Source organism: Lactuca saligna, chromosome 2 (genome assembly GCF_052625555.1).
Source record: "Lactuca saligna cultivar CGN05327 chromosome 2, ASM5262555v1, whole genome shotgun sequence".
Classification (NCBI taxonomy): domain Eukaryota; kingdom Viridiplantae; phylum Streptophyta; class Magnoliopsida; order Asterales; family Asteraceae; genus Lactuca; species Lactuca saligna.
In genome coordinates, this window is record NC_136418.1 from 150,594,960 (window position 1) to 150,617,564 (window position 22,605).

At 38.8% G+C, this 22,605-nt stretch overlaps 1 protein-coding gene and 1 pseudogene across 1 annotated transcript; both read left to right on the top strand.

Annotated features, from left to right (window-relative positions):
• Window positions 1-1,015: 1,015 nt before the first annotated feature.
• LOC145030247 (uncharacterized) lies at window positions 1,016-1,559 on the top strand (annotated as a pseudogene).
• A 2,600-nt stretch (window positions 1,560-4,159) lies between these two features.
• LOC145032064 (pentatricopeptide repeat-containing protein At4g37170-like) lies at window positions 4,160-6,807 on the top strand. The gene has a single exon (XM_078980735.1). The coding sequence runs from the start codon at window positions 4,320-4,322 to the stop codon at window positions 6,390-6,392; it is 2,073 nt and encodes a 690-aa protein (XP_078836861.1). The 5' UTR covers window positions 4,160-4,319; the 3' UTR covers window positions 6,393-6,807.
• Window positions 6,808-22,605: the final 15,798 nt, after the last annotated feature.

Consider the following 22,605-nt stretch of genomic DNA (forward strand, 5'->3'; position numbering starts at 1 on the left):
AACCCGACCGGTTCAATCCGGTCCGTTTTTTTTTTACAGAAAACCGTTCTCAATTGACCCGCCTTCTACCCCGGGTCACGGTCCAACCGGTTGAACCGGCCGGGTCGACCCGGGTTTTAAAACATTGCCTAAATTAGTTTAGTTTAGTTGTTAATGCTTTGTATTGGAGAATTAAAGGTCCCGCGTTCAAAACCCACCAACCCCCTTTCTTCTCCTTATTGTTGTATTTTTGCTAATATATAAGATATGGTGCAACAGTCTATACACAAGTAAATGTCGATCATCGTGGATTCAATTCTCCCAACCTACTTCTCTTTCCATTTGATGTTTCTTTTTAGTAAAGAAGGAATGTTGTCATGACAGCTAAGTCAATACGAAGACCCAATTGTAGTGGCGACCTACTGTAGGAGGTTAAATGATAAAAATGAACACGTTTTTTTAAATATTAGACATTAACACATCTAAAATTATTGTAGGGATAAAAACGACTGAGTGTGGTTGAACTTTTTCCTTAACAACAAGTCTATATTTTACATTTTCTACCTTGACATTTCTTATTTATAACATTACAGTGTAAATCAAAGAACCAATGTAAATAGATTTGGGAAAATGACACATACGCCCTATGAAGTTTCTAGGGTTTACTTTTTTAGTCGCTTAACTTTTTAAGGGAACAAATTTGGTTTTGTCGGGTCCAATATGTCCTTTTTGAGAAAACGAAGGGGTAACCCGGTTACCCCTACGCCAACTCACTTATTTTTATATTTTAATAGATTAAACAAATTAAAAGGTCCCACAACATCTAAATCTCTCTCTCTCTCTCTCTCTCTCTCTCTCTCTCTCTCTCTTTTTATATATTCTTATTTTAACCAAAAAACCAAATTGAGTTCTCGGTCACTTTCTCATCCCTCGCCACCGCTCTTTGCCAAAGAAACCAATTTCCGGTGAATTTCAAGCGACTTTGATCGGTTTAAGAACACTCAAAAGTGAGTTAGTGGTGATTTCCTAGTACCCTATGATAATCAAACACATTCTACCTATACCATTTTCAAGAAACCCATTTATTAAATGGCTACACGAAGAAGAACTGATCCTAAATCAAATCACTCTCAAAGAAACCCAGATCAATGTTGTTCAAAAGGAAATCACTAACATCTACTGTTTCATCTTCTCGTTTCACTCGATTTCATAACGCTTCTCTTCAACAACTTATCTTCGTCTTCATCTGGATCCTGCAACCAATCATGTATCCATTCTCCATGTTTGTTCCTCTGTCTCTGGGAATAATCTGGGTCGTTCGTTCCAAGACAAACACAAAATTGTATATGGAGAAATTAGAAATTACTAGAAAGGGAGAATGAAGATGGGAAGTTATTGGGGAAGTCTGTGGAAGAGTTAAAGAAGAAAGGTTTGGAGTTTGATTTGTTAAAGGAAGTTGATGCACATCGAAGGGCTAAAAGTTTGAAGGTTGAAGGTACAGCTGTGAAGAAATTACTCTGTTTTTCCCCATTGTTTCTTATTTGGTTCTTGCACTTACTAGGGTCATTCTCTGCAATTGATCTGAAAATGGTGATATGGGTTTTAATTTTTTTGATTACTTATGGGGATTTGGGTTCCTTTTCAGTAAATAGGGGATTATAGATGTTTGATTTTTTAATGGTGGTGCAAACGGAAACTTTTGGTTTCTGGTTTGACAGTGCATAATTCTCTATGAATCGCAAAACACTAAAGATCGGATTTAGGCATAATAATAATGTAATGTTTTGATTTTAGATGTTTTTGTAGTCCAAGTTTAATTGTGTTGATTTCAGGAAGAGATTGTTTGGACGTTTGTTACTATGTTTTCAAAATGATTGATACTTTTCAAGAATCCAAATAAAGATTTCTAGTTTTGACCAATATGTTCTTTTGAGAGAGAGAGAGAGAGAGAGAGAGAGAGAGAGGTTCCAAGTTTTGTCTAATGTCCCTAAAACCGGTTAAAACAAGTAAAGGGGGCTAAAATAACAAGTTGCTCACAACTTGATTCCTCGTAAAGCTACGAAAAAACTTAATTGACTAAAAGGTCAACCCTAAAAAATTCGTAGGCTATACATGCCATTTTCCTTCTATCTTGGAATAATGTAACACTCTAAAATCCAAATAATGGACCAACACCTTCGATAAAAACATTAAGGGATAATGACTTGAAAGGGTAACGAACTTTTGACTTTTGTCACATTTAGTCACTAAACTTTTTTTCGTTATCTATTTGCCATTGAACTATTGAAACTGTTCACATTTTACCCTTATGACCGGCTGTTACCGGTCATAAGGGTAAAATATGAACAGTTTCAATAGTTTAGTGGCAAATAGATAATGAAAAAAAGCTTAGTGACTAAATGTGAACAAAATCGAAAGTTCGTTTCCGTCTAAAAAGTTCAATGACTAAATGTGAACAAACTTCCTATTGTATTATGTTTTAGCAAAATTATTTATTTTTGTTTAATTGTAGCAACATTTGTTGATGAAGAAATGTAGGAAAATAAAAAAACAAAATGTAACATCCGGATTTCCAGGTATCATAATTTAAGTATTTTTCTTTTGAGTTAAGAAGAGAGACTCGACAAGTTGACGCCTCAACTCGTCGAGTAAGGTCGCGACTGATGACTCGGATTAATGAATGGACTCGACGAGTCGGTGAGGCGACTCGACGAGTCCGCGCTGTTGGCAGAAACCCTAAATCTTTGGGCCCAAGCCATATTTAAAGGCACTTATGGCCTTCAATTGCGACTACCTTTCCCATAAGTAAGAACCCTAGCAAGCTTGAGTGTGTAGAGTGAGAGGAAGAGCTATCTTGAGCTTTTTGGTGTGATACATCTGGACCCTTCTAGGTCTAGAGAGCCGAGAATATTAAGTTTTAGTAGAGTAAACCTTGGGGTTCGAAGTTAGGAAGCATTTATTGGATTTTTATGGTATATATAGTTAATTTCATCTTACACATAGATATGAAGTATTTTATATAAATTACGTGCTACGTGTGCATATTATTTGAATACTTGTTGTCTATGCTGGATGAACGATTTTATACATGTTTTAAAAGATTTAAACCGTATATTTATTTTATATCTACAAATATGTTGCGAATGAAACATGGGTAGATGAAATAGTTGGTGTGTGATGAAATAAAATGATGAGAGATAGGTGATGATAGAAAGGTGATGATAATTCGGTAAATAGATGATGATGAATATGTGATGTAGGATGAAAGAAGATACCATAACCTTAACCAGCAATGTGGCGATGTAGTCATCTACCAGAGTATAGATGGCGACCACGTACCATTCTAGACAACCCAGTGGAAACACCAACAGACCCATAACCTGTAGGTGATGAATTACGAGTTCAAGCGATGTTGTAACTACGTATTCATGCGATGATACTCTAACCCCTTACTATGAATTACGAGTTCAGACGATGTTGTAACTACATATTCATAGGATGTCACAAATTTCGCATGCCAAACCAATGGTCATAATTCACATTAGTGAGAATGGTTCATTTTTTTGTAAAACCAAAATCAGATTGGAAATTTTGATTTTTTATTTTGGAAAACGTCAAACCATTGGTTTTTTATTTCGGTTTTGTTTTTTTTAAATATATTTTCAGGGTTTTGTTTTTTTTTTTCATAGATTTCTTCATCAACAAATGTTGCTACAATTTAACAAAAATAAATAATTTGCTAAAACATAATACAAGAGGAAGTTTGTTCACATTTAGTCATTGAACTTTATAGAGGGAAACGAACTTTCGATTTTGTTCATATTTAGTCACTAAACTTTTTTTCGTTATCTATTTGTCATTGAACTATTGAAACTGTTCACATTTTACCCTTATGACCGACAACAGCCGGTCATAAGGGTAAAATGTGAACAGTTTCAATAGTTCAATGGCAAATAGATAACGAAAAAAAGTTTAATGACTAAATGTGACAAATATCGAAAGTTCGTTACCCTTTCAAGTCATTATCCCAAACATTAATTAAACTATCATAGACGGGATAGGTTTTGCGTGGGGGTATGTTGGGCCATTCCTATTTAATCAAAACATATAAACTAAAATAGAAGATAAAACCATTTCGCATCGTTTACTCAAAATTACATATATGATGTTGGGTTCGGGCATTTACACCCCTAGATGCGACAACCCAACCCACCATCCAAAATTCGGGCTTGGTTTCTTTTCGAAACCAATACAAAACGTTGTACAGAGAGTACAGACTACAGGGTCTTTCTTCTCTGATCTAGACACCATCGGTTTGGCCGAGATTGCAATACGAAATCATGAGATTGACGAGAGGCCATTTTCAAGCTTTCATTGGCTGTAGCGAACGAGCTATATCCACTTCTTCTGAAACCTTTTTGAAAACCCCTAATCTTGAAAAAACTTTCTTCAAATCCCAAAACAGTGAAGATAATCTCGTTAAAAGACTATGCCGAGAAAACAAACATGAAGAAGCTATAATTAATCTATGTGAACGACACCGTTTAACAGAAGCAATTCAAGTACTTGATCATATGAAACCTCCTTCTCCATTAGTGTATTCTAACCTTCTTAAGCTTTGTCTTCAACAGAGAGCCGTCGAAGCCACCAAAAGAGTCTACTCCCACATAAAAAGATCCGGTTTTTTCCCGGGGGCATCGAATTTAAATCGAATTATAGACTGCTACTGTAAATGTGGTAGTCTTGTGGATGCACGTATAGTGTTCGACGAAATGCAAGAGAAGGATGTGTGTTCTTGGAATACTATGGTATCAGGGTATGCAAAAGCTGGACGGCTAAAAGATGCTCGTAACCTGTTCGATGAAATGCCTGAAAGAGACAATTTTTCTTGGAATGCAATAATTTCAGGATATGTTCGCCATGATCTTCCCAACGATGCATTACAGCTGTGTAGAACAATGCTGCAAGACTATAATGTCAAGCTCAACAAGTTCACAGTTTGTAGTGCGCTTGCAGCTTCGTCAGCAACTCAAAGCTTAATCATTGGAAAGGAAATCCATGGTCATATTATGCGTACAGGTATAGATTCTGATGCAGCTGTTTGGAGTGCTTTATCAGATATGTATGGGAATTGTGGGAGTTTGGATGAAGCTAGACACATATTTGACAAAACTTCAGATAGAGACGTTGTTACATGGACATCAATGATTGATCGGTATTTCAAACATGGGAAAAGGGAACAAGGGTTCCTCTTGTTTTCAGATTTGTTAAAATCTGGGAACAAACCTAACGACTTCACATTTGCAGGGATATTAGATGCTTGTGCACATCATAACACAGAAAGTTTAGGCAAACAAATACATGGGTATATGACACGCATTGGTTTTAACCAATCTTCTTTTGCAGCAAGTGCCCTTGTTCATATGTACTGCAAATGTGGGAACATGGAGGTTGCAGATAAGGTCTTTAAGTGGATACCAAAACCAGATTTAGCTTCATGGACTTCTTTGATCAACGGGTATGCCCAAAATGGGAAACCTCAAGAAGCTTTGAAGCTATTCGATTCATTACTTGATACTGGAATTAAACCTGATCACATCACCTTTGTTGGGGTTCTTTCGGCTTGTACGCATTCAGGTTTGGTTGATAAAGGGGTTGAATACTTTAATTCCATAAAACAAAAACATGGGTTGGATTATACCATTGATCATTATGCTTGTGTTGTTGATTTGCTTAGTCGATCTGGGAGGTTTATAGAAGCTGAAGAGATAATCAAGAAAATGCCCATGAAACCGGATAAGTTTTTATGGGGTTCTGTTCTTGCTGGATGTGGGATTCATGGGAATCTTGATTTGGCTAAACAAGCAGCAAAAGTATTGTTCAAAATAGAGCCTGAAAATGCAGCCACTTATGTCACACTCTCCAACATCTATGCTGCTGCTGGAAAATGGGGTGAAGTTGCAGAAATTAGAAAGATGATGGATGTAAATCGGGTTGTGAAGAAACCTGGAAGAAGTTGGACTGAAATTAAGAGAAAGGTGTATACTTTTTTGATGGGAGATACATCAAATCCAAGATTGAAGGAGATTCATGGGTTGTTAGGGGAGTTGCAGAAGAAGATGAGGGAAGAAGGATATGTTCCTAAGATAGATCATGTGCTTCATGATGTAGAAGAGGAACAAAAGGAGGAAAATTTATCGTATCATAGTGAGAAATTGGCTATTGCATTTGCGATTCTTGTTACTCCACCAGGAACAATGATAAAAGTGTTTAAGAATTTGAGGACTTGTGTTGATTGTCATACTGCTATTCAATACATCTCTAAAATTGAAAGTAGGAAAATTGTTGTTAGGGATTCGAGTAGATTTCATTGTTTTGAGGGTGGGAGTTGTTCATGTAAAGACTATTGGTGACTGGTGATGTCACTTAATTTATCTTATTGTGTCATGGATGTGTCATATGGGAGAATATGATCCGAGGCTCGGAAATTTTTTATGCTAAAAGAACATCATCCGCCAAACTATGTCTTAAAACATTCAAGAACCTGCGTTTTCTTTGGTTGTTGAATACTTGAATAGGAAACAAAGGCTAAAAGCTAATGGATCTTGGATCTAAACAGATTTATATTCCAGAGATGTTCCACATGGGTCTACAAAGATAAAACTCGATCATGTCTTGTTGCTAGAGGATTTAGCTAGGTTTATAGAATCGACTATGAGGAGACTTTTGTTGTGGTTTCTTGTATTACTTTGATTCATAGTTTACTATCTATTGTTGTTGCTCATTGTTGGTCCTTGTATCAAATGGACTTCAAAATGTTTTTCTCAACAGGAGTCTTCCTAAGAAAATTTACATGCGATCTCCAAAAGAGTTGATCATCCATTGAAAAGCCATGTATGGTCTTAAAAAGGCTGCTCAAGGTTATTTGAAAAATTATTATCTCTCAGGAGGTTTCATCTAGTCCCAACGAGTTGCAATTCTTCAATCGATCATAAAATTTTGTACTATACTCATTCTACCGTATGAATAGTCTGTAAACGAACTGAACAAACACGAACAAGAGTTTTTTCATGTTCGTTCGTTTAAGTTAAAACCAAACAAACAAAAGAACACAAACAACTAAAAAACGAATTCTCTTGTCCTTTCGTTCGTTTAACAAATAACGTTTTTTGTATTCATTTTTTTATGTTCGTTAACATACTAAACGGACATATATGAACATAAATGAATATAAATGAACATAAACATCTAAATCAAACCCTCAAACTCTGACAGACTCAAAATATTGTTAGTGTTTTGCATTTGACCACCTACGTTGACCTTAGGACAGGTTGATATGGGCCATCAGATGGTGCGGATTACAGTTTTTTTAAGTCAGTCTTGGAAACTCTAATTTCACTCCCATCATTTTAATAATGTTATATGTAAGACAATATAATAACTGAACATAAATGAATGTAGATGAACGAACTTAAACGATCGGACATAAACGAACGAGTAGTAACGAACGTAAATGAACAAATGAGACCATTGTTCGTGTTCATTTGTTTAATTAAACAAATAAAAAATATTGGTCACTTTAATAAATAAATAAACATAAATAAATGAAAGTGATTCGTACACAACAATTTTTTCCTTACACAACTATTTATGTTTTATAGAGTTGTACAGTATAACACTTTAATGCACAAATGTTGTGTATGAAAAAAAAATGGTGTGTATAAATAAGCTCCCATAAACAAACTTTTTGTTTAACGATTCGCTAAACATTTGGTTATAGCCTTAATGCTCTGCTTCCGAGTTCACCAAAGAAAGAAAAAACGAGAGAAAAGAAAAGAAAGATAATGAACTTCCTTTCCTATCTCTCTGATTCCTCCCGATTTGGGAGGACAATTTCTATGGAAGATTAGTATAAATCTTATTATCATTCCAATTATTAGACATAATTACAGTAATATAGACTAGAGGGTACTAATATGTAATTGTTAGTATTATATATAGATGTCAATGTAACCCTAATACATTTGATCAACACAATATTAAATTCTCGGCTCTTTATGGTATCAGAGTCGAAGGTATCTTGCTCCCCATTCAATCCAAAAAAAGTTAGGTTTTTGCTTCTACAGCTAGGGTTAGCATCGATCTTCTTCAACATCCTTCTCAGCGATCATGGCTCTCACTTCCTTCTCAGCCGATGAAAATAAATCCCACTACTCCCACAAGTTTGCCTTCAACCTCACACCAACCAACTATGTCTACTGGAAGAATATGATACATCGTTTTCTTCTTGCACACAAGTTGTTCGATTATGTGGATGGCACAATTCCATGCCCACCCAAACAACTCCTACATGTTGTTGCCACTGCTACTAATCCCAATCTCGAACAACGAGACAATCCAAATTACTCGATTTGGATCACCAATGATGCACACATCCGCATGCTGATTATCACTACCATATCTGAATCAACCTTCCGTCAAGTACAAGGTGACACTTCTTATGATCTGAGGCCCTCTCTAGAACGTGCCTTTACACCACATTCATCTTCTAGAGAATACACTTTAAAAAGTCAACTCTTGCGGATTGAGATGAAAGGAGATGAGACTCCTGATGCCTACCTTAACCGAGCACAAGAATATGTTGAAACCCTAACCGCCATTGGTGAACCAATCAAGGATAAAGACCTTGTCATGCTTGCAGTTTCTGGTCTTCGAGATGAATACAACGGTCTCGAGTCCGCCATCACCGCCCGCCAATATCCCACTACCTTCACTGAACTTCATGCATTATTAAGTGATCATGACTTTATGATTGCAAAATTTTGGCACCCTTCTATTCAATCCTTTCATGCCATTCAAGCACCAACCAAACACACCAATGATTTGATGGCTTCTCTCACTGCTTACTAGTATCTATAGCTTATGCTCTTGGTCTCCAAATTAACCAATATCACCCTCAAGCACACTATCAGCCACCTCTCAAGCTTTATATGGTTCTCGAACCCCCCTACAACCGTGGAAACAACCGAGGGAGATGTAGCTCTTACCGTGGCAACAACAACAGTCGTAGTAACAACAATTTTGGTGATAGTACTCACTCCTTTAGCTGGGCCTCCAACCAGAATACTGTTTTTGGCACATGCAACCGTTGTGGTATTGGTCACTTACCATCTCAGTGCCCCAACCGTGATCCCTCCACAATCCTCAACAAGCCCACAACCAACTTTGTTGAAAGCTCCGCCTTCATACCATCCACATCATCCACTTGGTATCCCGACACCGGTGCCAACAACCATATCACACCGAATCTAGCAAGCATGGATGACAATCACACATATCATGGCCATGACAACCTTCATGTTGGTGATGGTAAAGGACTCCTTATTCTTCATATTGGTTCATCACACTTTCACTCACCAAATAAAACGTTTCATCTCTCAAAAATTCTTCATGTACCCAACATCACAAAGCATCTAATTTTTGTCCAACAATTTTTCATTGACAATAATATTTTCTTTGAATTTCACTCTACTTTTTTTGTTGTTAAGTACGGGCTTACACACACTATACTTCTAATAGGCCCCAGTGAGGAAGGTCTCCATACCCTCCGTCTGATACAACTTCAATCCACTCCTCACCAAGTTTTCTCTGCAACTCGTGCATCTTCCACAACTTGGCATAGACAACTTGGGAATCCACACCAACGTCTCTTTCATTTATGCTTTCTATTTTTCGCTTCCTGTTACAAATAAAATTTACCAAGTTTTTTTTCTTCATGTCAACTAGGCAAATCATCAAATTGTCTTTAAATGTCTCTTCTTTTCGAAGCAATAACATATTAGATCTTGTTTATTGTGATGTTTGGGGTCCTTCTCCCGTTCTTTCATCAGATGGCCATCGTTACTTTTTATTGTGCGTTGGTCATCATACTAGATATATGATGCTTATGATGTTTACAGTCTTTTCAAAACATTTGTCACCACAGCTGAACGGTAATTTTCTACAAAATTAAAGAAAGTTCAAACTGATTGGGGTGCTGAATTTCGCAACACCTCATCTTTCCTTGCGTCACTCGACAGTGTTCATCAACGATCATGCCCCCATACTAGTGCTCAAAATGGCTTTGTTAAGCGACGACACTGACATGTCTTCGAGATAGGTCTTACATTAATGTCACAATCCAACATTCCTCAACGCTTTTGGCATTTTTCCTTTGAAACAACCGTTTACCTCATCAATCGGATGCCTTCCCTCACCTCCCACAACGAGTCTCCATTCCAACATGTTGTTAAACGCCCACCTTATTACTCGATCCTTCGAGTCTTTGGTTGTGTAACATCCATAAAATTCAAGCCAATTTAAAACTTTTTAAAACATTAAAAACCATTACACTAGTACAATTTGTTTTTAAAATAGTTTAAGCATCAGAGTATCCCCATAATCAATTCATGAAAATATGAGGAGGTGCACGATCATGCATTCGCCTTCCCACGATCATCAGAAGTACCAAAAACATAATCAATAACTCTAAGCCCGAAGCTTAGTGAGTTCCCCAAAATACTAACGTCATACAAATATAACCATATCATATAACAAATACAGAACAACATGTATACTGAGCCTTCAGCCTGACCGGACCGCCTCACAGGGCCTACAACCTATATGTATCGCTCCCGAGCCTTCGGCATGACTGGACCACCTCACAGGGCCTACAATCTATCCGGACCGCTCGTCGGGTATGTTGGCCTACATCACAAAGAAGGACCGCCTCAACCCAACCCCCAATCAAACAAAAATGTGAACATAATATCATACGCTAGCTCATATCATGTTACAGTCAAATCGATCTAATAGATCACTAATCATAGCAACATCCCAAAAATCGAGATACATACCTTACCGGTCACTAGCATAACATCATCCTATAACCAGGACATTGACCTAACCAGGTCACTAAGCATAAACATATCACCATCCCAACTACCAGGAAGTAATCAATAAACATATCATGCCATAACCAGATACAATCCATAAGGGTCAGCCTTGGTGCCTTAGACCCTATTGATATAGTGAGGATAACTCACCTCAAAATACTAAAGTCCCGTAGTCACACTCCCAACTGTTGGATGTCAGATTCCCGAACTATCAATATCAAAACATCACCCAATTAATAATTGGTTCCCAACACATAACCACAAATTCTTGGAGTAAGAGGCTACATTACCCCATCTTGGCTTGATTCAAGCATAAGGCCCAATCCAAAGAACCAAAAGTCAAACTAGGAATCAAAGCCCAACATATGGCCCAATTTTCCCATTTGGGCCCAAATCTTTACATGGTCATAATCAAAGGCCCAACTACTTAGTCTAGTCCAAACATTTGGCATTTCCAATGGCCCAATATCATATAATCACTAAAGCCAAAACCTATGGCCCATCCACAACCCAATTTTCCAAATTGGGCCCACACTCTCATATGGACCTTACCCTAAGTTGATCAACATATTCTAGTCCATATGATTATTCTTGGATGACCCATTAATAATCCAATTACCAAAGCCCAAAGGAAAGGCCCAACTCAAGGCCCAAGTGAAATAGGGTTTTCACATGAAATGACGATTAGGGTTAAGTGTTCCTCACTTAACCCATTAAGGACTTAATCCATTTAGTCCATTACTCTACTAGATAAATCATAAGGTGTGATTGGGTGTAATTCACAATTCCATTCTAATGGCCCAAATGTGGGTTTCTTTCATGAAATGATGATTAGGGTTAAGTGCCACTACTTAACCCATTAAGGACTTAATTCATTAATTCCAATATTGCTTTAGGTTAATTTCAAATGATTATTAATTAACATTTTAAGTTTATAAAATAATTCTCGTGTGTGTCCCGATTAAGTCCCAAAATTAGGGTTTCATGGCATTAGGGTTTTCCAAACCCTTTTTAGGGTTTCCAACCCAATACTAGCCTATTAGTCAACTGGTTGGACTTTTAGGTCAATTGGGCTTCATTAGGCCCATTACGGTTTCATTGGGGCTAACACGGCGGTCGGTGGTGGTTTGAGCTTTTCTTTTCATTATTCCTACTCTATTACAGTTTTACAATGCAATATCAATTACACACACACAAAGCTACACACATGCAACAATAAATTACACGTACACACACAACCACCCTTGTGGTGGCCGGTGGTGGTATATGGCGGCAGCCACCACCTCACGGTGGTGGCAACGACTTTTTTGTGAACTCCGTCCAAACAGTACACCATACACGACCAGCACAAAAGCTGAAGAGCCTTACACTTAAGTCTTGCTCGAAAAGCGAACCCATACCCTCCTGTGGTGGGCGGCGATGTGGTAAGTGAAACAACCAACAACAGTATCAACTAATGGCGGTAATGGCTAGATCCTCCTCACTCTCGACGTCCCACTGTCGATCTTCCTCATCAGCCACAACAAAAGTAGCGACAATCGATGGCAGCGGCGACTTCTTTTGGTTCCTGGTCCAGCGGCCACGATAGGAAGGGCAACGGCGCATCCCGATGGTGTTTTGATGGCAGAATAGTGACACAACGGCGAACTTCCTATGGTCACTTCAGTCCATTCACTGATCAGAACAAGGTGTAGTTGGGTGACGATGGTGTCGGAGATGAACGGGGTATAAGGTGATGGCCGCTGGACGTGTTTAAGGTTAGGGTTTGAGGGTGATGGGAATAGCACAGTTATATACCCCGAGCCCCAAATAAATGTATCCCATAATGATCAAAATGGCCCCTCCTTCCCATACTTTTAAAATAAATCCAATATTTACCATTTAACCCCTCCTTCAGAAAATCCTCACAATTCAAGTCCAAAATGTTACCAATCAGCCCTTCCTCTACAAAATCTTCTCATCTTAGGTCCAGAACTTACTCTTTAGTCCCTGCTTCCATAAATCCTTACATATTAAGTCCAAATAATACCAAACACCCCTTGCCTTATGAAAATCTTTACAAATTGACTCCCAAAGTTACACTTTAACCCCTAGAGATTCAAATATTGTCATTTGGTTTCCCGAAACCAACTCCCAGCTAATTGGTATTTGATTTTGGGCTATAATAACATATAATAATAATAATAATTGCTTCTCAGGTTCCAAGTTTATTATTTAATTAGCTTATTTTAATCAGGATGTTACAACTCTCCCCTACTTAAATTTGATTTCGTTCTCGAAATCGCTTCTTATCATTCCTTACACGCCAAACAGTCTTGAACTACGTGGTCACAATCTCGTGCATAACCTCAGCCTTCCCAAGGCAAACAAACTAACCCTAACAGGGTTTTAAGACCCGAAAATAGATGAATTCCTCGTATTATGATCACATTACACAATTTGAAATTTGTAGTCTCGGGATGGTCTGGCTCCCGGGAAGACTGATCATACCAAATCATTATTGTTGAGCCCAATCTGCTTGTATCTCATCTAACTATTCAACTTCTGAAAGATGGGGGTTCCATTATCTAGATACTTTTCATACACCTGAAGACCCAATTTGTCAATACCGCCCTAAACACGGAAACTAGGGCTGTAAACGAACCAAACGAACACGAACAAGGTCTTGTTCATGTTCGTTCGTTTAAGTTAGCCGAACAACAAACGAACACGAACGAATAAACGAACGAGATTTTCTTGTTCATGTTCATTCATTTATGTTCGCGAACATGCTAAACGAACATAAACGAACAAACATAAAAAAACACAATTGAACATATATGAACATAAACGAACATATAATATAGCAATATAATAAAAAATAATTGAATATAGATGAATATAAATAAACTTAAACGAACGAACATAAACGAACGTAAACGAACATCATAAACGAACGTGCACGAACATAAATGAACGAACGAGACCATTGTTCATGTTCGTTCATTTAACTAAACGAACGATAATTTTTGTTCATGTTCGTTCATTTATTAAATAAACGAACATAAACAAACTTCCCGCCGAACAATTCACGAACGGTTCGCCGAACGTTCAGTTCGTTTACAGCCCTAACGGAAACTGTCTGAACACTGATTTGCCTGAAGTAGTATGCTGCCACATGGTGGCTTTCCAAGATCTACTAAGACCTCCCTGGTCTCAATTCATTCACTAATCATATAACATACCGGGTTCCGACTTGGTCGTGGAGCTAAAGGACTCCCACATAGTTGCCTCACACGACTTCCGAACGAAATCCTTCCCTGGAATTAGTTGCCACTAGTTATCATGCCACTGCGACTCTAACAACCTCCTTATCCAACCGATCGGATCCATGCATCGAATCCGGTCGTTACCAAATCCACGGCTAAAAATGATTGTGACCTGACCAATGGTAGCCTTATATCACAAGCAATCTTAAGCAATCAATTGCTTCCTTGATCTCATAACTCTAGTGACGTTCCTACGGTCTTATCACTGGCTTAACCAGGTCTAATCCCTCTGGGGAAACCCATAAACCAATCCGTAGATTTTCATATCCTCACTGCTACACCTGAGCTGGTGGTTACTACTGTCCCTTCCGCGTCCTAGTAACACGCTCATACTATCTACCAACCTAGCGAATGATGTAGCTACACCCACAGACTTACATCACTCTAGAACTATTTGCTAACCTTGTGAATGATACGACTACCCCCGCAGTCTTACAACACTTTCCATACTACCTGATCGCTAGTGAATGCTACGACTACCCCCGTAGTCTTACAACACTTCCCAAACTAACTGATCGCTAGTGAATGCTATGGCTACCCCCGCAGCCTTACAAGACTTTCCATACTAACTGATCGCTAGTGAATCCTACGGCTACCCCCACAGTCTTACAACACTTCCATACTAACTGATCGCTACTGAATGCTACAACTACCCTCGCAGTCTTACAACACTTTCCATACTAACTAATCGCTAGTGAATGTTATGGCTACCCACACAGTCTTACGACACTTCCATACTAACTGATCGCTAGTCAATGCTACGGCTACCTCCGCAGTCTTACAAAACTTTCCATACTAGTCAAACACACGCTCGACCTAACACACCACTGAACTCAATTCATGGCTAGAATTCCCACCTGATTTCCGTAAGTTCTACTATCAAGCGCTGAGAAGATGCGATTCACATGCTGGGGAGTTTTACCAAACTCCCAACTCACACAACAATCAAACCAAGCAGCCACTAGGGTTGTCTTCCTTCCTGAAAACAAATCGAAACTTATCCAGTTTCAAAACAGATCTCACTTCTGCATTCCGGAATGATTCTCCCCCACTTAAATTCAACTAAGTCTTCACAATACATGAAAATTTGAGAATTCCCAGTCCTTCTTACTTTCCAACGATCGATTTGATGACAACAAGACCTTTCCAATTAGTACTCCTTTACTAGCCAACCCCAAATGATCACACACTTCTAATAACCAAATGAACAATTCCTGAATCCCCTGGAAACCAACAGTCCCTAAATCTCGAATGATCCCACTCCCAAATCTTGAAGTCCAAAAATAGATGCTCTAACTAATGTCTCAACAACGAGCTACTTCCCTTGGCGCTTTCCCCCGCCAGTAAATAACAGTTACTAAAACCACTGAATCCTGACAATGTTGAATAACCATCCTGTGGGACCCTGTCCACAGACCTCCCATATAATACCCTTCTTCCCAAAATGCTCCAACAAATCTCACGCTCTCATCTCTAGAAATCATATCATTCAGTGTCTCGCACCCTGACTCACTCACCAGCTCGATCATTCGTAGATGAACTACAATATTTGAAACAATCTCTGCCCTAAACCGAGCTACAATCCCAAAGTGCAATAGATCGTACAATCAATCCTTACCACCCGATATAAGAGATCCAATGTGAACTGGACCTCCAAAATACCTATGCCACATCGACCCACCCGTGCTTACCAGCGCTAAACTATTGTTGCCAATCCCAGAAACCAACTAACCCCGAGCTAGAATACAACCCGATCCTTGGGTCACAAGCTTGCTCAATCCTTCGAGCTCGTAAAATGAAAAGGCACATTCCTTGCCCTAGAAAACAACATTCCAATCATATCATTTAACCATTCTAATTCCAGCTGCATAACACCAGCTGAACATAATCATTACTCCTTTTGGAGTCTCCGCAGCTCACATTCTAGCCTCAAGCAAAACTTCTGAAGCCTCAAATCTAGAAACACATGTGTTATACTCTCTCGCTTAACCCGTGGAATGTAACAAGTACATAACATCTTCTTGATCCCAAGTAACTGCATCCCTCTGCTCATCAAAATATTTCCCAGTAACAAGTCCCAATACTAGAAAGCTCGGCCAACTCCTCCCCCTGTCGTTGTTACAACTATTATAGCTGCCACGACAACCGTCTCGGCAATAGCTGCATAGCGCTCATTGAAATACTCAACCATGGAAGTCTTACTATCCCCGGACAATCTCGATCACCTACTCTAGGATGATCTCACTGATACGATCCTCTGAAAATGATGGCCTATCATGGTTGCCAGCTCCCGATCCTAACCCGGATCTGGTCTCAAGACGTCTCATAACCACCATTCTGGTGATACACCAGAAAGATCTCTGATAATCCATATAATGATAGAGAACCAACTCCCAACTAAACCCTAAAGTTTGTGACTTCCTTGATACGCGTATAGGTCCTGTTCTTTCAGTAGTACGGGCCCATACTACCTTCCACACCTGCCATATTTGTGTCAGGTATCACCACAACACCCTAACAATATACATAAACATAGCGAGCGATCGATCCTCACTCCTAGAGGAATGCTAAATATCTCGTAATCAGCCTACCATCCTTACACAACCCACCTATCCATGAAATTCCCACCAACCCTGTAGCACTAATGTATGCTAGCCATACATAACGCTGGACCCTATAGACTTTCGAATATCCAATCCTACCCTAAGCCCTAATCAATAAGAACAGAACATAAGGCCAAATCAAACATTCCCAGGCTATAAGATTTTAATTATATACAGGCGTGATGCATACATAAGCAACTACAGTAATGATGTCAATCTCATATAAGGAAAACCCTAGGCTAGCAGACATCATGTAATCAGGCAATTCTATTATGCAATTCTTGAAGATCCCTAGCCTAGTACTAGCATGTTGTTCTAACATATCGCATAATCAAATAATTGCATGATATTTTGGGGTCTACTTACTGGCTCCGGCTGATTGTACACTTCGCATCATCTTTTACTTATTTTGAAAACCGTTTAAATTTATTTTGAAAATCTTTCCTTGATTTGAGACTAGATTCACACGAGTGTTCCTCCAATTCACTCAAACCAAGGCTCTTATACCAACATGTAACACCCATAAAATTCAAGCCAATTTATAACTTTTTAAAACATTTAAAACCATTAAGTTAGTACAATTTGTTTTCAAAATAGTTTAAGCATCAGATTAAACCCAAAATCAATTCATGAAAATATGAGGAGGTGCACGATCATGCCTTTGCCTTCCCCAAAATACCAACGCCATACAAATATAACCATATCATATAAAAAATACAGAACAACATGCATACTAAGCCTTCAGCCTGACTGGACTGCCTCGTAAGGCCTACCGCCTATCTGGACTGCCTCGCAAGGCCTACAGCCTATCCAGACCGCTCGTCGGGTATGTTGGCCTACAACACAAAGCAGGACCGCCTCAACCCAATCCCCAATAAAACAAACAGTGCACATAATATCATACGCTAGCTCATATCATATAACAGTCAAATCGATCTAACAGATCACTAATCATAACAACATCCCAAAAATCTTGATACAGACCCTACCGATCACTAGCATAACATCATCCTATAACCATGACACTGACCAAACCAGGTCACTAAGCATAAGCATATCACTATCCCAACTACCAGGATGTAATCAATAAACATATCATACCATAACCAAATACAATCCATAAGGGCCGGCCTTGGTGCCTTAGACCCTAATTATATAATGAGGATAATTCACCTCAAAATGCTGAAGTCCCATAGACACAATCCCATCTGCTGGAAGACAGATTTCCAAACTATCAATATCAAAACATCACCCAATTAATAATTAGGTCCCAACACAAAACCACAAATACTTGGAGTAACAAGCTACATTACCCCCATCTTGGCTTGATTTATGCCCAAGGCCCAATCCAAAGACCCAAAAGTCAAACTAGGAATCAAAGCCCAACATATGGCCCAATTTTCGTAATTAGGCCCAAAACTTTACATGGTCATAATCAAAGGCCCAACTACTTAGTCTAGTCCAAACATTTGGGATTTCCAATGGCCCAATATCATATAATCACTAAAGCCCAAACCTATGGCCCATCCACAACCCAATTTTCCAAATTGGGCCCACACTCTCATATGGGCCTTACCCTAAGCCCATCAACATATTCTAGTCCATATGATTATTCTTGGATGGCCTTTTAATAATTCAATTACCAAAGCCCAAGGGAAAGGCCCAACTCAAGGCCCAAGTGAAATAGAATTTTCACATGAAATGACGATTAAGGTTAAGTCTTTCTCACTTAAACCATTAAGGACTTAATCCATTAAGTCCATTACTCTACTAGATATATCATATGGTGTGATTGGGTGTAATTCACAATTCCATTCTAATGGCCCAAATGTGGGTTTCTTTCATGAAATGATGATTAGGGTTAAGTGTCCCTACTTAACCCATTAAGGACTTATTTCATTAATTCCAATATTGCCTTAGATTAATTGCAAATGATTATTAATTAACATTTTAAGTTTATAAAATAATTCTCGTGTGTGTGTCCCAATCAAGTCCCAAAATACACGCACACACACACATAACCACCTTTGTGGTGGCTGGTGGTGGTATATGGTGGCAGCGGATTTTCACTAAACTATGGCCAAACAGTACAATATAAATGACCATCACAAAATCCAAATAGCCTTACACTTGTGTCTTGCTCAAAAAGCGAACCCATACCTTCCTGTGGTAGGCGGCGATTGCGGTGAGTGAAACAGCCGGCAACAACATCAGCTAACGGCGTCAATGGCTAGCCCCTCCTCATTCTCGAAATCCGACTGACGATCTTCCTCATCTGCCACGACAAAAGCAAATATGATCGATGTCAGCGGCGGCTTCTTTCGGTTCCTAGTCGAGCGGCCACGATAGGAAGGGCGACAGTGCATCCCGATGGAGTTTTGGTGGCAGAATAGCGACACAACGGTGCTACCGGCGGTGATTGATCTCAACAAAGCAGCTGGAGAAAGAGAAAGAGAAGAAGGCGACCTTCCTGTGGTCGCTTGAGGCAGCTCGCTGATCGGAACAAGGTGGAGTTGGGTGACGAAGGTACCGGAGACGAAGGGGTTATAAGGTGGTGGCGGGTGGATGTGTTTAAGGTTAGGGTTTGAGGGTGACAGGAATAGCATAGTTAAATACCCCGAGCCCCAAACGAATGTATCCCATAATGACCAAAATGTCCCTTCCCATAGTTCTTTCAAAATAAATCCAATATTTACCATTTAACCCCTCCTTCAGAAAAAAATTTACAATTCAAGTCCGAAATGTTATCAACCAGCCCTTCCTCTACAAAATCTTCTCATCTTAGGTCCAAAACATACTCTTTAGTCCAAATAATACCAAACACCCCTTGCCTTATGAAAATCTTTACAAATTGAGTCCCAAAGTAGCACTTTAACCCGTAGAGATTCAAATCTTGTCATTTAGTTTCCCAAAACCAACTCCCAACTAATTGTTATTTGATTTTGGGCTATAATAACATATAATAATAATAATAATAATAATAATACAAATTGCTTCTCAGGTTCCAAGTTTATTATTTAATTAACTTATTTTAAACGGGATGTTACAGGTTGTTTGTGCTTTCCTTACCTACAGCCCTATAATCCTCACAAAATGGATTTTCGCTCTACTCCCTGTCTCTTTCTTGGCTATAGCCCATTTTTTCATGGCTACAGATGCCTTGACTTATCTTTCGATCGGATTTACATAGCTCGCCATGCACGCTTTGATGAATATTCTTTTCCTCTTGCAAAGAATCATATTAAACCTTACCCATCCAACACCCAACCCTTGAGTTCACCCCATCCATCCACGATCCCTATCTCCCAACTATCGCTACCTTCACCCTCACCATCACCTACACCCATAACTAAACCTATATCAACACCTACACCCCACACTTGTCCCTCCCACCTTGCCTAAACCCGAAAAAAAAAGGTTCCAATTCAACCAAGTTCTCATCATGCCACCACCTCCATTATTGAGCCAACATCCTTCTCTATTGCCAATAAATCTCCTGAATGGCGTAAAGCCATGGAAGAAGAGTACTCCACATTACAAATAAAACAACACCTGGTCACTGGTACCTCCGGTACCCAATACTAACATTTTTATTGCAAGTGGGTTTACAGGTTAAAGTGAGACAAGGATGGATATGTTACTCGCTACAAAGCAAGATTTGTTGCAAAAGGTTTTTTCCAACAACCGGGCATAGATTATCATGAGACTTTCAGCCTTATGGTCAAATCTATAGCATTTGAGTGGTACTCTCTCTTGCCATTACCCAAAAATGGTCCCTTAGATAGCTTGATGTTCAGAATGCCTTCATGCATGGAACACTCACTGAAACTGTGTACAGGAAGCAACCACTAGGCTTCATTGACGCATATCATCCGAACCATCTATGCCTGCTTCACAAATTGGTATATGGTCTTAATCAGGCTCCTAAAGCTTGGTTTCAATGAATTACACAAGTTCTTCACCTTCTCAGATTCAAAGGCTCCAAAATTGTTCCCTCTTTGTTCATTTACTCCCACACCCCAACAATATTGACATGTCAATTTATGTTGATGATATCATCATCACAGGTAACAACAATGGTGTCATCAACAAAATTATTACACAACTCAGTGCCACATTTTCCATTAAAGACCTCAGCAATCTCTCATATTTTTAGGCATTAAAATTTTTCCCAGGGGTTCTGACATCATCCTCTCTCAACGTAAATACGTTCTGAAACTACTACAAAAAGTTGGTCTGTTAGAGTCAAAACCAACTCCATATCCGATGACTACCTCCATTCCCTTGGCGACTTATGATAATCCTCTCTACTCTGACCCTGTACGGTATCACCACATCGTCGGAGCCCTTCAATATGTTACATTGTCGATGCTCGATATCACATCTGCAGTAAACAAATTGTGTCGGTTCATGCATGCTCCAATCGATAATCATTGGTCAGTGGTTAAGAGTATTCTTTACTATCTTCATGGCATTGTTGCTTATAGCATGTTAATTTGCCAAACCTCTAACACACAATTATAGGATTTTACTGACTCTCAGTGGTAGGGAACTGACAATCTGACTGCTTTTTCGAATGCTGATTGGGTTGGTGACTCAGATGACTGTCGGTCCACGGGGGATTTTCTATATATCTTGGTTCCAACCTTGTCTCTTGGACTGGATGAAAACAACATACTGTTTCTACATCTTCCACAGAATCTGAATATAAATCCCTAGCTGACACAGTTGCTGAGCTTACCTGGATTCAAGCTCTTCTACATGAACTTAGTGTTAATAGTCCCTCAGCTCCCGTCTTGTGGTGTGACAATCGAAGCGCAACCTACCTTTCTGCTAATCTGGTCTTTTATGCTCATATGAAACATGTGGAGGTTGATTTTCACTTTGTTAGAGAAAAGGTAACTAAAGGAGAACTACGAGTTCAACACATATCAACGCATGATCAAATAGTTGATATCTTCACAAAGCCGCTGCCAACTCTAAGATTTGTATCTCTTTGATCCTAGTTGAAGGTCGTTCCCTGTCCTTAGCTTGTGGGGCGTATTAGACATAATTACAATAATATAGACTAAAGGGTACTAATATGTAATTGTTAGTATTATATATAGATGTCAATGTAACCCTAATACGTTTGATCAATACAATATATAGTTCTCAGCTCTTTACCAATAAATAAACTCAGGAGCAATGTATGGGACTATATAAGTGATCTTGATTTGCTCAACTTTTATTTTTTTAAAAATGAAAAACCTAGGAAATTGCATTATTTTCTCGCACTTGAAGTTCTCTCTAATTTTTCCTAGGTCTATTTATGCCAAGAATAATATGTATGGGGCTATTTAAGCGATCATTGTGATACTACTCATTACCATCAGTTAATTAGTTAATTACTTTATCTCACAGTTAGTTAGTTAACTACTTTATCTCATAATCACACCCTGACCTGACATGTGTCATTCACATGGATAGCCGGTTACGACCACCCCTTGCTTTGATTATTATGTTAGCATCCTCAGGTCTTTTTCATTACATCAAGGTTTCTATGTTCCATTGGCTTCATTTTTAGTCTAACTCATCTCTCCTTCTTCCATACAGACTTGGATTTGGATGATAACCTAAAGCCTAAACCCTAAAAGATCTACCATTGGTAATTGTTTATTTTGGGGGGATTCTCTTATATCCCGGAGAAGTGACAAACAATCTCTTACAAGTGGCTTGAGTATTGAAGATGAGTAGCTTGCTCTAGTTGATACAACTCTACAATTCGTTTGGATTCATTGT

Excerpts from the sequence above, each read along its gene's own strand:
- LOC145032064 (XM_078980735.1), top strand. The coding sequence starts at position 4,320 with ATGAGATTGACGAGAGGCCATTTTCAAGCTTTCATTGGCTGTAGCGAA.